The sequence below is a fragment of the Callorhinus ursinus genome, unplaced genomic scaffold, assembly GCF_003265705.2.
Source record: "Callorhinus ursinus isolate GAN/ISIS: 27379988/994484 unplaced genomic scaffold, GSC_fseal_2.0 scaffold1, whole genome shotgun sequence".
NCBI lineage: Eukaryota > Metazoa > Chordata > Mammalia > Carnivora > Otariidae > Callorhinus > Callorhinus ursinus.
This window is the reverse complement of record NW_027397063.1, coordinates 87,900,190-87,913,784: the sequence shown is the minus strand read 5'-3', so window position 1 is coordinate 87,913,784 and position 13,595 is coordinate 87,900,190. Positions and strand designations below refer to the sequence as shown.

The 13,595-nt window shown below is 34.8% G+C and overlaps 2 protein-coding genes across 11 annotated transcripts in view; both read right to left on the bottom strand.

Annotated features, from left to right (window-relative positions):
• SERPINI2 (serpin family I member 2) overlaps positions 1 to 652 on the bottom strand; it is a 30,632-nt gene extending 29,980 nt beyond the window's left edge. For both annotated transcript variants that reach the window (XM_025879447.2, XM_073897717.1), the window contains exon 1: positions 322 to 652. In XM_025879447.2, the coding sequence (XP_025735232.2) occupies positions 322 to 568 (247 nt within the window). In that variant the 5' untranslated portion in view covers positions 569 to 652. The remainder of the gene's footprint in view (positions 1 to 321) is intronic.
• A 1,170-nt stretch (positions 653 to 1,822) lies between these two features.
• The window catches only part of WDR49 (WD repeat domain 49), a 157,210-nt gene continuing 145,437 nt past the window's right edge, over positions 1,823 to 13,595 (bottom strand). For 8 of the 9 annotated variants that reach the window (XM_073897692.1, XM_073897675.1, XM_073897667.1 and 5 more), the window contains one exon: positions 7,174 to 8,472. In XM_073897692.1, coding sequence (XP_073753793.1) covers positions 8,342 to 8,472 — 131 coding nt within the window. In that variant the 3' untranslated portion in view covers positions 7,174 to 8,341. Of the gene's footprint in view, positions 3,009 to 7,173; positions 8,473 to 13,595 lie in introns of those variants that run through there. The other variant, XM_073897678.1, reaches the window with a different exon arrangement.

Here is a 13,595-nt window from a genome sequence, read left to right as displayed (position 1 = left end):
CATACATACACACGCTCATGCACACACAACATAATCTCAATTAAAACTGGCTGAAACAGGCCAGGGGAAAATCTACTGGCATATTCACAGTTTTATATCTCTTTAAAAACATCTGTATTAAAAATAATACATTCTTTCTAATTTTCATTAGAAAACAATGAAAATGAATATTGTTTAAAATTTTCCATTTTATTACAAGTTTACACTTTTGGTAACATTTTCCATGTATTTAAATTCTGGGACCCTGAGCTTCTCTCTAATTTGCAAAATAAACTTGGCCAGATCTTACCCAGTATAAATAATTATATGTAAGAATCTCACCAGCTGTGGTTTCCTGCAGTTTTAAAGTTTGTCTTATCTGCTCTTGTGCTTTTCCTTTCGCTCCCAGTTGTACCATCCCAAGACCCAACGTTGTTCCAAGGGGGGAGAATATAATGTTGTTCTTATGAGATAAACAAATGGCTTGATAAAGATCCACTGCAAATTCCATATTTCTTTGAGCCAATGGTCTTGAGGCTTGACTTCCAGAAAAAATCAACAGGAGACTCCACAACAAGATCTTATCCATTTTGACCTCTGTGCATTAATTCAAAATTCATTAGTTTTCAAAATAATCAGAGTTGACCAATAGTAAGTTTCCACAGAAAACTTCCTGCCTATTAGAACAGACTATTGTAAGAAGATTCTCATGCCAGTTTTCAGACAAAGCATCATCTATTAGGAGAAATAAGCCCTGTGCTCATGGCATTTTTATATTCCTTCAAGAACTAGACCAAAATATAAAGCAGTCGTCTAAAATCAAAGGAGAAATTGTAATTCTGGAACACTATCAGTAAGCAATACTGTCTCTAAATAGCTGCATGATACTTTTTCCTATTTTTCCCATGATTTTAAAGGGATTACCTCTAACTCTTTATCAAGGGAATCCTCTGTCCACTCTACTCTAAAACAGTTTGTAGATCAAAAGAGAAATGGAATAAAAAATGGAGACACTCTAATGTGGTTTTGAACCTATAATATTAGGAAGTTAATGTATTCTAAATCAGTGTGAGTAATCTGGCAAAGTCTTTGCAGTAGGAACTTTCACACTTTACGGAATCTCACTTCTGGAGGGTGAAATACCCCTAAATCTGCCTTGTATTTTTTTTCAAAGTGAGGAAAAACAAACTCGGAAAAATCATAAAGAAACACAATTACAATCAAATATACCTGGTGCAATAATAACAGAGGAAGAAAGCAATTTAAAAAAGAAAAAAAGAAAATTTTGACAAATTAACACATATAAGAAAGCTGTAATTGAAAAGTTTGGACAATTCACAACACTAATGACACCCTATTGAAGTGTTCTCCACTAAAAGCGCAGGAAATTCAGCCACCTGACTACATCTTGACAATGAGTTTCTCAATATTACCACAGACTTCACGAAATACTGATTCTGAAGTCCTTACAAATTTTAGTGACACTAATTTTACCTTACAAAAACTACATCTTAGTAACCCTTAATAACTCCTAGTTTAATAGGCTACTAAGAAATAACCATTCATGGGGGGTAAAGATGAAAGCCTCCAGAACAATGTATTGTTAGCTTTAAAAAATGAAGAACTATATTTCTGAAGTGTTTTACAGACCATTAGGAGGGTCATCACAACCCATAATAAGTGGGCTAAGAGTCACTATTACATATAAAGATTACTAATAGTCAGATATTCTCAAAAACTAAGATATGGAGTCATTAGCCAGCTATTTCAAATTGCTTTCTAATATTTGTAGTTAAACTCTGCTGAGATAGTCAATTTGCAAAGGAAAAAGACCTCAAAATGCAATAAAAAACGATTGTTAAAGAAAAACACAATTGTTTTGTTGTATACTATCAAACAAATGTTTTATTGAGGATTAAATTAGTACATAAGGTGGTGAGTGACAGTGCAACAATAGAAAAAGCCAGTAAGAGAAGTTTTATGTGCAAAATATATTTCCATGTATCATTTTTTAACATATTCAAAATCTCAGAAGATTTCTGATTAGAAACATCAGTTCGTAGACATATAAGTAGACAAAATGTTATTAGTACTTTTAAGTCATCAAGTGGCAATCCATTAGGCACATCTTTATGTATTTGGTTTGTATCAGAATAATAATAAATAATATTGTGAAGGATACAATTTTTCCCTTATAGTAGAATCTGAGGGGTATCCTCTCATTATTATTAATAATCTTAATAACTAAAATTTACATTATTTGAGCATTCAATTCTCCCAGAAAATTTCTAGGCACTTAATAAATTGTAAGTTCACACCAAAAAAAAAGGTCCTAAAGATTCACTTACCTCATTGGGTTTTGTATCCTATTTCATTAGAAAGCATGAAGTACTGGTGAACTTAACAACATGATGAATAGTCCTATAAGAATTTGACTTTCAAATTTATAATGACATCATGTAAGGAGAATAAAAGTAATGTGTTAATTTGATAAAAGTAAATAATATCTGTATCAAAGTGAATTGAAATGCCATTCCCCTACTCCATTAAACACTCATGATCAATATTATTGCATATGTACTTCATTCAAAAGCTATTTAATTTTAAGGTACTTACTCCAAATTGGCTTCTATATTCACTGTAATGTTCTAACTGAAATGTGCCTGCTGGGAAACCCTAGTACACAAAAGACCTGATCAGTCAAGGCCAACTTTATTTATCTTGAACACTGTATGATTAATTTCTCTAAACCCAAAGCAGGTGTGCTCACTATATTTGTATAAAAGGACTAACACAATCAGGTTAATGATCAATGATGCAACTGGCAAGAATTGAGAGAGAAAACCATAACAGTTTTTAAAAAAATCATTAAGCTTATAATATTTCATCCATTATTCCACTTCTTTTATAGTAGAATCTAGAAGAATGTACCAGGGTTTGTAAATTTGCTAGTAATTAGTTCTCTTTGTTTCTCACAGGACTCGAACATCAGATTACCAGTGTATGCCATCATAAATACTGCAGAATGCCTGTGAGAAAAAGAATAAAGCTAAATCGAGTCCAGAATGCAGAGACAAATTGCTGCATTTACAGAGTTCTCAACAATTCATCAAATTATACAATTGTCACAGGAATTTCCTGTGGTTACATTTTAATCCTTAGGAAAAAGAGCGGATACTGAGAAATACACTTTGTTGAACAAAAAGGCCGTATTAGGATTATTGATTTACCAAATTGTATGAATACTATTAAACATAGGTAATTTGATAATAAACATCGATATTACTTTTATATGCCTTAAACTTCTACATGGTTTTCTCTACCAACAGTTCATTAATAAAAAATGAATGCATAATTGGAGTTTTGATCACATTCTCCTAGTTCAAATCAGTCACCTCAATGGCAATCAGATATTAAACACACTTTATTATTCATCAGTGCCTCTGAGAAGAGAAATGGAAAATCTGTTCCAGTTACTCTTAAATAAATATTCCCTATTGATAATTAAATGTAGTTATTTCTGATAAATTTATGAAAAAGAAATAATATGAATATAGATACCTTTTAAAGGAATTCATTAGAAAAACTTTTTCAAGAACCCTGTTAACCTCTTTCAATGTCCTAATGGGGCTAGAGCTCACTGACAGCCCTGTTGGTCGCTATAGGCCATAATCTAATTCACTGAAATTCTTAATTGCCCATCTAAGCATCTCTAAATGTTTTCTAATTCTTGGGTTATAATAATATTACTAGCTCTAACACATGCAAATTCATTTCCAGCTTTTAACTTAACATTATGAGAGATCATTTTCCAAAAAGAGTTATGCAGCACAAGAGTACAATCTTTCTTCTTATTCTACTATGCAATTCATAAATAATAAGTCTGAATGTCCAGTACTATCATTCAATCAAGGCTTTTCTACCCCTGTAGTGACACCAGCAAACATCCATCACAAGTACCCTTGCCTACCAAATTATTATTTCTCCAGATCATAATGTGATTTACCCAGGAACAGGCCATTACTTTTCTTTCCAATGACAGAGATAGACACTCTGTCTTAGTAAGATCATTTAATGAAGTTGTTCTGTAAGGACCTTATGTTAGAGCAGTTCAAGCAGAATATACATTTTCCTGTCTCTTAGGGAGTAAAAAAAGAATAGCTATGAATTTCTCCTCCCTGGTTGAAGCTCTTTTAATAGACAATAAAGATACCACAATTGTCCATAAAATACTCCTGCAGACCTTTTATATATTTTCACAAATCTGTTCCTTCTACAACTCTATTTTATCCCTAGAACATTAGCTATATACATACATATATATATGTATTCATTAGTGAGAGTCAAAGTATCTTGGTATAGATTTGAGCACCATCACTTCCCTACTGTAAAAAATAAACCTGGGAATATATGTATAAAAATAATAGCAAGAGGTTATGGATTCAATATCATCATCTTTCTTAGCATTTTGTAGTTTAAGTAAAAATGTATTTAATTCCAAACTTTAAAAACATACAAACAAATGTTCCCATTAATAAAGGACTGAAAAGCTAATTCTTCTATTTAAGCATGGATTAATTTCAGGCATTTTTTTCCTCTGTCAGTTTGCTTCATTTATTTTGTGTGGTTAAGAGGAAAATGTTCTGAAAAGATAACAGGTTAAATTATATTTAATGTAAATCTACATACTACAAAGTAGTCTACTGAAAATTCTGGCACATTCTATTTTAATGTGACAAGTTCCTCTCAATGTAGAAAAATGGATCTTAGATAATTAAACCTAAGTGTTAATTTCGGAAATAACTTATAAAGTCTTCAATTCTCTTAGCATTTGATAGGTGAGAACTACTACTTGCCTAGCACAATTAGATGCTATAAGATAGTAGAGTAAGACATAATAACTAAATGTTTTTTTAGTTTTTCCTTTTGTGTGCATTTTTGTTCCAGACTATTAGAAACAATAACATTAAAAGAGACTTTCATACCTTAAAAGCTCTATTCTCATTAAATATACTTGTGAGACAGCTCCTCTTAATTCCTTTCCCAGAAGAGGCCCTGAAGTTAATTAAAGATGGGATTAGGGTTACACCCAGCGCAGTGCCTTGCACAGGAGGTAGGCAATAGAGAGAAGCCTGTCTATATAAATGAGACTATTTCAGACTCATCATTTCAAACAAAGTCATTTCCAAGGGTAAAAAGAGTAAAATATATCTAGCAAAAGAATTTCCCATTTATACCAGAAAAACTAGTGGGCTCATTCAACTTTGCTTAGTAAACCACTGCATTTTATGTGCCTTCACTCCAGAAAGCTGATGGCAGGAGAAGTGTATTCTATTGATATGCATATACCTGGTGTCTATAACAGTCCCTTACACATGTCTTAAATAATTGGTTGGGTGGATGGATGAATGGATGAATGGATGAATAGATGGATGGGTGGGTATATGGGAGGGGAGCAGAGCCTACGCAAAGTATTTGGTACCCATATTACATCTCTTTAACATCTTAATATTCCTCTAAATTTCTGGAAATGTGACTCAAATTTCACTCCACTGTACTGTCATCCATCTATGATTCATAAATCATATGCTCTAAGTTTGAAATGATGGATTACCTAATCAAACCTCCCAACCAGTGCAAGAAATCTCTGCAATATCCCTGTGAGAGAGTTACTCGGCTTCTGCTAGAGCATCTCAAGAAATCCTTTGTCCCAAGGCAACCTTTTTCATTTTTAAAAAATAGTTTACTTTGAAATACTTTCAGACTTACAGGAAAGTTGCTGGTATAATATAAAGAACTACCATCTCCCTCTCCTTCTGTGTTTCCCCGATTGTTAACATTCTGCCACATATGTGTGCTCAATCTAGTATCTAATCTTTTTCTCCCTATTCCTCTCATATAGATATAAAAAATATAAAAACTCATATACATTATATACATGTATTAGATACATATATATGTTATATGTGTATACACACATACGTTATAATTAGTATTTTCTGAATCATTTGAGGGCAAGCTCTTTTTTAATCCCTCTTAAACATTTCTTCCTTCCTTCCTCCTTTTTATCTCTTTTTTCTTTCTTTTTCTTCCTCCCTCCCTCCTTACCTCCTTCCCTCCTTCTTCTCTCTCTCTGTCTCTGTCCATTTACAACCATAAATTCACACTGGTGTCTCTAAACCCAATCTAAGATCTCTGGGTTCTTTCTAGTTTTCCTTTGAAATTTTATAAATACCTTCTATACAAGTGAGATACTTGCCTCTCATCTTCAATATACCCACTGATTTATTCATTTACTTACTCAGTGTTGATTTGCTCAATGTAACCAACCTCTCTTCTATGCTGGCCATCTCCTCCACTTACCATCTCTGCCTTTCTACCACCTAAATCCCTCTCCCACTGTCCAGTCTCAGGCTCTTGGATCCAGTGAGTATATCTCTGCTAGGTCTTCTCTCAGTTCCTCGTCCTTTTTCTCATAGCCAGGCACAGGCCTGCCACCAGCTCCTCTGCACCAAGATGGGAGGGAGAGGGAAGATGAGACATCTCTTCCTGTTTTAGTAGGTATTACGAAGCAGTTCTAGAATCCACCTTCTGAAAACTGTGTCCACTGGTTCAACTGCTACTCTTTTTCTTCATGGCAGCTTTGAAATATTTGAGAATAGGTTATAGCTCCCATGAAGCCTCTTTCTTATGCCAGACTTCCCCATTTCTTTACCTGTTCCTCTGCAACATGGTTTCCAGAGCCTTTATCAGTCTGATAACATTCTCCAACATTTGTTGATTGATGCATGCAAATATAGATTTCTTTTATATCTTTCCCATATGTGATTGCCATTCAAGAGGAGAGAAAAACAGTATACACAGAAGTCACAGTGCCTGACCAGGATGCACCTACCTGTAGCTGGAATAGGCAGTGCCTTCTGAAAACCTTTCCTCCACTACCCTCTCCACCAACTAAAATATTTGCTTCACTGCTGCTGGAAATTCTATTACTGGAGCTCATTCCATTGACTCTATACTAGTAAAAAGAAGTGAAGAGAAAGTTGAAGCGCAGAACCATGGTCTTTGGAGTAAAGCAGACCTGGGCTCCAATCTCAATTCTGCCATAGACACTTGGGCATTCTTCTAACAGATCCAAATCTCAGATTTTAACCCTATCATAGATATATGATTCTTGGGAGGCTTAAACACAATGAAGTTTTGAAGTTACTGAACAGAGTAGGTTCCTATATATTGTTATTTCCTTTACTTGTGTGTGTTATGGCAAAATTCTTCTTAAAATACCAATATTTTTGCAAGAACTCTTTAAAATGCAAATGTGTAGTAGATAATTAAAGTTATATGAACGAATTTATTAATTACTCTTACAGAACACAATAAATAAAGCACCATAAGAATACTGGTTACCTGGTAGATAATGATATTTATAAAGAAAAATGGATCAAAAAAGTGAGGCATTGTGTTTCAGAACCAAACATTTCCTACTTGAGCTTCTACATAGAACGTGTCCTATATATAGTCTCAGTCTTTTTGATTTTTTTTTTTTATTTCCAAGCATATTACCTCTTTGGTTGTGCTATGCCACTCAAGAATATGGTAAAACAAAACATAGGAGTAGAACATATGCAGTAACTTCTCAGTAAGTACATGTAAGAATAGATGTTAAGTCTGCGAAAATAAATAGGAACAGCTGCTGCTGACAAGGTCTAACTGCATTATCAGAATCATTTAAAAGAAACTAGAGGGGCACCTGGGTGGCTCAGTCGGTTACGCATCTGCCTTCGGCTCAGGTCATGATCCCAGGGTCCTGGGATCAAGTCCCGCGTTGGGCTCCCTGCTCAGTGGGGAATCTGCTTCTTCCTCTGCCTCTGCCTCTCCCCCATCCCATGCTCATGCTCTAATAAATAAAATCTTTAAAAAAAATTACAAGAAACTAGAAAATGTGTAAATATATGGAAATGGCTCTCTCAGTTAAGTTTGTAGATAGTCACCGTGTTAGTGTTTTTCATATTTAACTTCAAGGCAGCTTTTACAATAAAAATTGATCAAAAATATTTGTCTATCAAAGCAACCAGAAGTGCAACTGGTTAGAATACATTGTTCTGAAAATGTACATTTTTACATAAAACCACTTGGGAATAAATGATGCCAGTTGTTATTGCCCCCTCTTTAGTCCAATCTATTTTTTATTAAGAATACACAGAAAGTGAAAGGTGATGGATAAAAGCAACACTAAGACATTGTCTGAAAACAAAACTTCCTGAAGTTTAAATATAAAGTAAAAGGTGCAGAATTCTTGATTTCTTATCTGCCTTCTATATTCATACTTCATGCGACAATGAAATATTTATTTCTCTTTCAATTATAATTGCTTCTTATTTCTTTTTATCTTCACTTCACTACTTGTTTCTTGACATAATTGCTTGGCTCTTCGTTCCCGATCCAGAATTTCTTTGGGGAACAGGTTTTTCTCATCAAATACAGCTTTCAAAGCTACAAAATGATGAAGAAAATGACATGGAAATTATACTTGGTAGGAGACCCAATTAAATGAAATAGTGGGGAGAAAATTCTCGTTTCAATTCATCCAAAAATTCGTACGTTTCTAAAACCAAGGATGTATTTGGGGGAATTTTCTCTGAGGCTCCTGCTATTCCTTTTACTTCATTTTAAATTAAAAAGCTAAATTTTAACATAGTTTGTTCTATTAATGTATTTATATCCTGATAGAGATCCACCATTTCACAGTAGAAGACTAAAGAAGCTTGTGTTTTCCATTTTTGCTTTTTAATCTACTTAACAGCTATCAAAGACTCATAAAAAGCCAAGAACAAATTATTCTGTATTGAAATAAGACAATTAAAATAATCAAAACACAGTTTGGCTGTCTGCATGACTAAACAAGTGCATCTTCAATCACGTCCTTGTAAGAGACTTTGATCTGCAGGGATCTGTGGCTTCAGAAAAAAAGAGCCAAATTATCCCCATGAATGGCTATATTATGCATCAGTGAGAAGTAGGAGGAAATTGTGCCATGCATTCAAGAAAATAATTTTGGCCTTTTGCTTAATTTTATCATTTCAACAAATGTTTACTGAATGTATATTATGCACAATGTTCTATGCTCAGGCGTAAGTAGGGCACAAATATGACTAAGTTGCAGGCTTTCTTCCAACTGGTAGAGAGTAGGAATAGTGCCCAAATAAACTAAAATATCAAGGACAATAAGATACAGTTCTAAGAAAACATGAGCAACAGAAATTGTGGCGAAACATATCAAGAGACTATGAGAATAGGCAGAGATCAGAGGAAAAGCTTTGAGAATTAGACACTATTTGAGGTAGATGTTGAAGTGGGTAGGATTTGAAATTGATAATAAGGACCATGGACGTGAGGAAGAGTTGGCAAGGGGGAAAGGAAATGTCAACTAGAGGGAACAAAGTAAATACAAGTGTGGAGAAACAAGAGCTACTATTCGGGTAATTCTGAATAATTCAGTACAATGTGACCAAAGTTCAAAATATAGAGAGAACGAGGTTAGAGCAGGAAAAAGGAACACATTTTATGCCAAGCCCAAGGAATATGACATAAACTACATAAACGTTGAACAACTTCACAGTATCATGCCATCTTTATATATTTGGATTAAAAAAAGAAAACCCTCTTCACTTCCCATACAAACATGATTGTATAAGTCAATAAAGATATTGACTATCCCCTTTGTCTCTTGGATATTATACAAGAACAACTGGGAAAATGAGAAGAGTATAATTTGGCACACAGACTCCACGTGACTAAAGCCCAAAGATAGAGGTAACCTAAAGCCTGCAAAATATGAAGACAGGCAGCCAAAGACCTGACACTGGAGAGAAGTTACACAGGATAAAGTGATGAGTATGGAAAGTGTAAGAAAGCCAGCAGCAACAGCATCTCAGAAAGTTCTAGCACAAAAAAATAAAATACTCACTAAAGGTGAGGGGCTCACCCTGCAGTACAAATGCTTTATGTTTCATTCATATCCATGGATGTAAACAGAGGTGAACAAGGCTGGAAGCAAAAGCCCTCTACAACACCTCATTGTGTTCAGAGAAACAGATGAGGCAGGACTACATAAATAATCATGCACATGAGCCATTTTTTGCTAACAACAGTCTGCCCCTGCAGGTTGTAAAAATTGAAGGCCATTCCAATCCTACATCACAAGCTCTCACCTAGGGACCTACTACAAATTTCAAGTCTAAAAAACCCAACTCATTAAGACTAAATAATTAAGAGAGGAAATAAAAATTAAAAAAAAAAAACCACTGGCATAGCAGGGACACAGAGGAATATAAGCAATATTATAAACAAAACAAAACAAATTTTAAAAAGAACAGAACTAATTAATACACAGACCACCGCCAGAAAAATGTTGCCACTGGCCAGATATATATTGTTACTGAGCACTTTGTCACAAATTAAATTTTCAAACTTGAAAGAGCTCTTACCTCTGTAAAGAAAGATCACAGAGCAGAAGTGAAAAAAGTCAGGAAATGGCACAACAAGTGAGGAAAGTGAGCTGGCAGAACTCAGGAAAAATCCCTCAAGCGAGAATAGACTGTGGGGTAACAACGGGGAGCAGAGTTCACAAATGAGAAAAACAAATATAACCAGATGAAACGTAAGAGAAGAGAGAGGAAAGTGATACTGGAAAAGAAACAGATCCAACAAACACAACAATCAGATGAGTCCTTAAGAAAGAACACCAGAGCAGAACAGTTGAAGGCACCATGTATGAAGTTTTCCTTAGAGACAATCTGACATATATAGGAAGGACATACTGTGGCACCAGGAGGAAGAGTCAGAATAGTCCAACAAAGCATATCTTAGTAAAATAATTAGACTTAAAAGAGAATCATTTGGCAGCCAGACAAAATGATCGAGTCACTCAAAAGGAGAGAAATGGATATCTTACATTAGCTATCTTCATAGGAATGATCGGTACCAGAAAACAGTAAAGCAACACCAACAAGGAAGTCAAGGAAAGAACGTGTGAGGTGTGGGTGTGATACACGCCCAAGCTGTGCCGCCAGTTTAAAAGTTACAAAGAGTTTCAGCATGCGGGGAATTCGGGGACTAGTGCTTCTAAGAGAACTTTTTGAGAAAATCACTACAAAATAAACTGGTAAATGACTGAGGAAAATTTAGAAAAAGATGTAGTGGTGAGCCCTGAATGTTTTTAAATGTAGAAGTGAGATTAAAATAACACAAAGTTTAAGATAACAAAACAGAAGGTAGAAGCCACATGCCTGACAATGTAGAAATGATACAATTAACAAAAACTGGAGGGGTAAGGGAGAAGAAGCTTCATTCATGATAAATCAGTGACAGTTAAGAGGCAAAGAACTTAAACCAACAAGTCAAGTAATAGCTACAGAAGTAAATGTAACAAAATAAAATAAGCTCAAAGAAAGATCGAATTATTGAATAAAATTAGGAAGTAGAAGAGGAGGAGAGGAATGAAGAAACATGCTCATTTTATCATCAGTCTGCATGAATGTAACAGTTACTGTTCTAGAAAACTGAAGGGCTAGAAGAATTATATAAACCTATGAGTATCAAGATACCACTGGAACAAATATATAACACCCTTCTGAAATAAAAGCAACAAAAAATTACAGATCCAGTGAAAATTTTAAAAAATATATAAACAATATATGGCATAAAAGAGTGTGAGAAATACAAAACCAAAATATCTAATATATTGATAAATTTAAATGTGCCCAATTTCATGATAAAAAAAAAACATTTTTTTAGTTGGATCAAAAGCAAAACTCAACACACATCTAAAATGGAGCAATTCCAAAAATTTGGAATAGAACAACTGGATAAGCATAGCAAACAGATCCAAACCCAAAGAAAGCAGAGGTCAAAATAAAAAATCATCAACGCATACAGAAACACTCAGAAGATACAGATACACAGAAACTGGAAGAAGTGGGTGCCAGAAATAGATACTGGGAACTGGACAAGCCCATATCGCGAAACGGAGGGAGACTTCTCACCGGATAATTTTTTATATGTTCTAATATTTGATTAGTGTGTATTTTGTTTTCTAGCAATAGGACATAAATGAATAAACCTGGAACTACCTCTTAAGCAAAGCTACAAATGAAAATACTATGCATTTGCCTAATAATTTGCCTAAAAATACTATGTACCTGCAGTACAAGGTCTATGGATTTCCCTACTTTAGCAGTTAATTCTGTCCCATATGACTTCAGATTAGCATTTGAGAATCACAAGGCATTCTGAATGCCTTAGAGCTCTCCTGAGATCCACTGTGAAAGGGAGAGTGTTCCTTTTAAAACAAACTCTCTGTTTTACTGAGATATGTCTCTCAAACTAGATGAGGAATTTTCATCATAACTGACTGGGTTTCAGGGCAGTGAAACCAATAACTAACTGTTAGGCCCTTGTAGATCTAAAGAGAGGCAGTCTTACCTGAATAATTAATTTTTGAGTTAAAAAAACAGATGATAAAAAATTCATATACAGGGGCAGATCCCTGTTTTCTGGGCCCAAAGCTTACAATTTGGGGACCTCTCTAAAAATATATATATAAAATAAAAAATACATAATTATTCATAAAACATAGCTATTTATTCAGGATGAGAAAATCAATCTCAGCAAACTACTGGAGTTTTGTAGCATTGGATCCTTTTCTTCTGAGATCTCTTTCTGGAAAGGCACCTGAAATGCTTACCCAGAAATGCTTCCCACTTGCAGTCTGGCTTCCACTTTTCCCCTGGAACACGAAAACACCCAGAAACTACTAATACTCACAAGGATCTTTGTAGATGAGGCCCATTAAGCAAACTTTTTGGCTTCATTGGCAAACTCTTTTATGTCACAAAAATGATGTCATTAACCTAACACCTTCTAAATGGATAATGGTAATCAATTCATCTGACTATTCAGAGTAACAACATCTGCTAGTTTAATGGCATAACGTTGTCATACGATAATGTGAGTCTGCAATGTGATACATCTGAGAGATCATTAACCGTTTATTGAGCTTGTTTCAGGTTATAAAGGAATGTCTTTAACCTTGCTGTGATAACTTGCTTTCTTGAAGTATTAACTGGCAAGGCTAAAGTTCCCAGTTATTCAATCAAACATTAATCTAGGTGTTGCTCTGGAGGGATTTTGCAGATGTAATTAAAGTCCCTAATCAATGGACTTCAAGTAAAAGAGATTATCCCAGATAATCTGGGTGAGCCAGACTTAATCAGTTGGAAGGCCTTAAAAGCAGGGCTGAGGCTTCCCGAAAAGAGGGAAAAAATTCCACCATTGGACAATAGGTTCCGCTTGTGCCCATGGAGATTCATTCTGTCCTTTCCTGACTGTCTGTGGATGATAGCTTTAGTCTGTGCTCAGTCTGCCCATGATCTTCCCCTCCTGACTCAGCCCTATTCATTTTGGACTTGCTCAGCCAGCCCTCACAATCCCATAAGCAAATTCCTTGTCATAAATTTCAATATATGGCCCTGCTGGTTGTGCTTCCCTGAACCCTGACTGATACACTTGCCATAAAGTACATTGTTTACCTCAAGACAATTGTGAAGGGCAAAGTG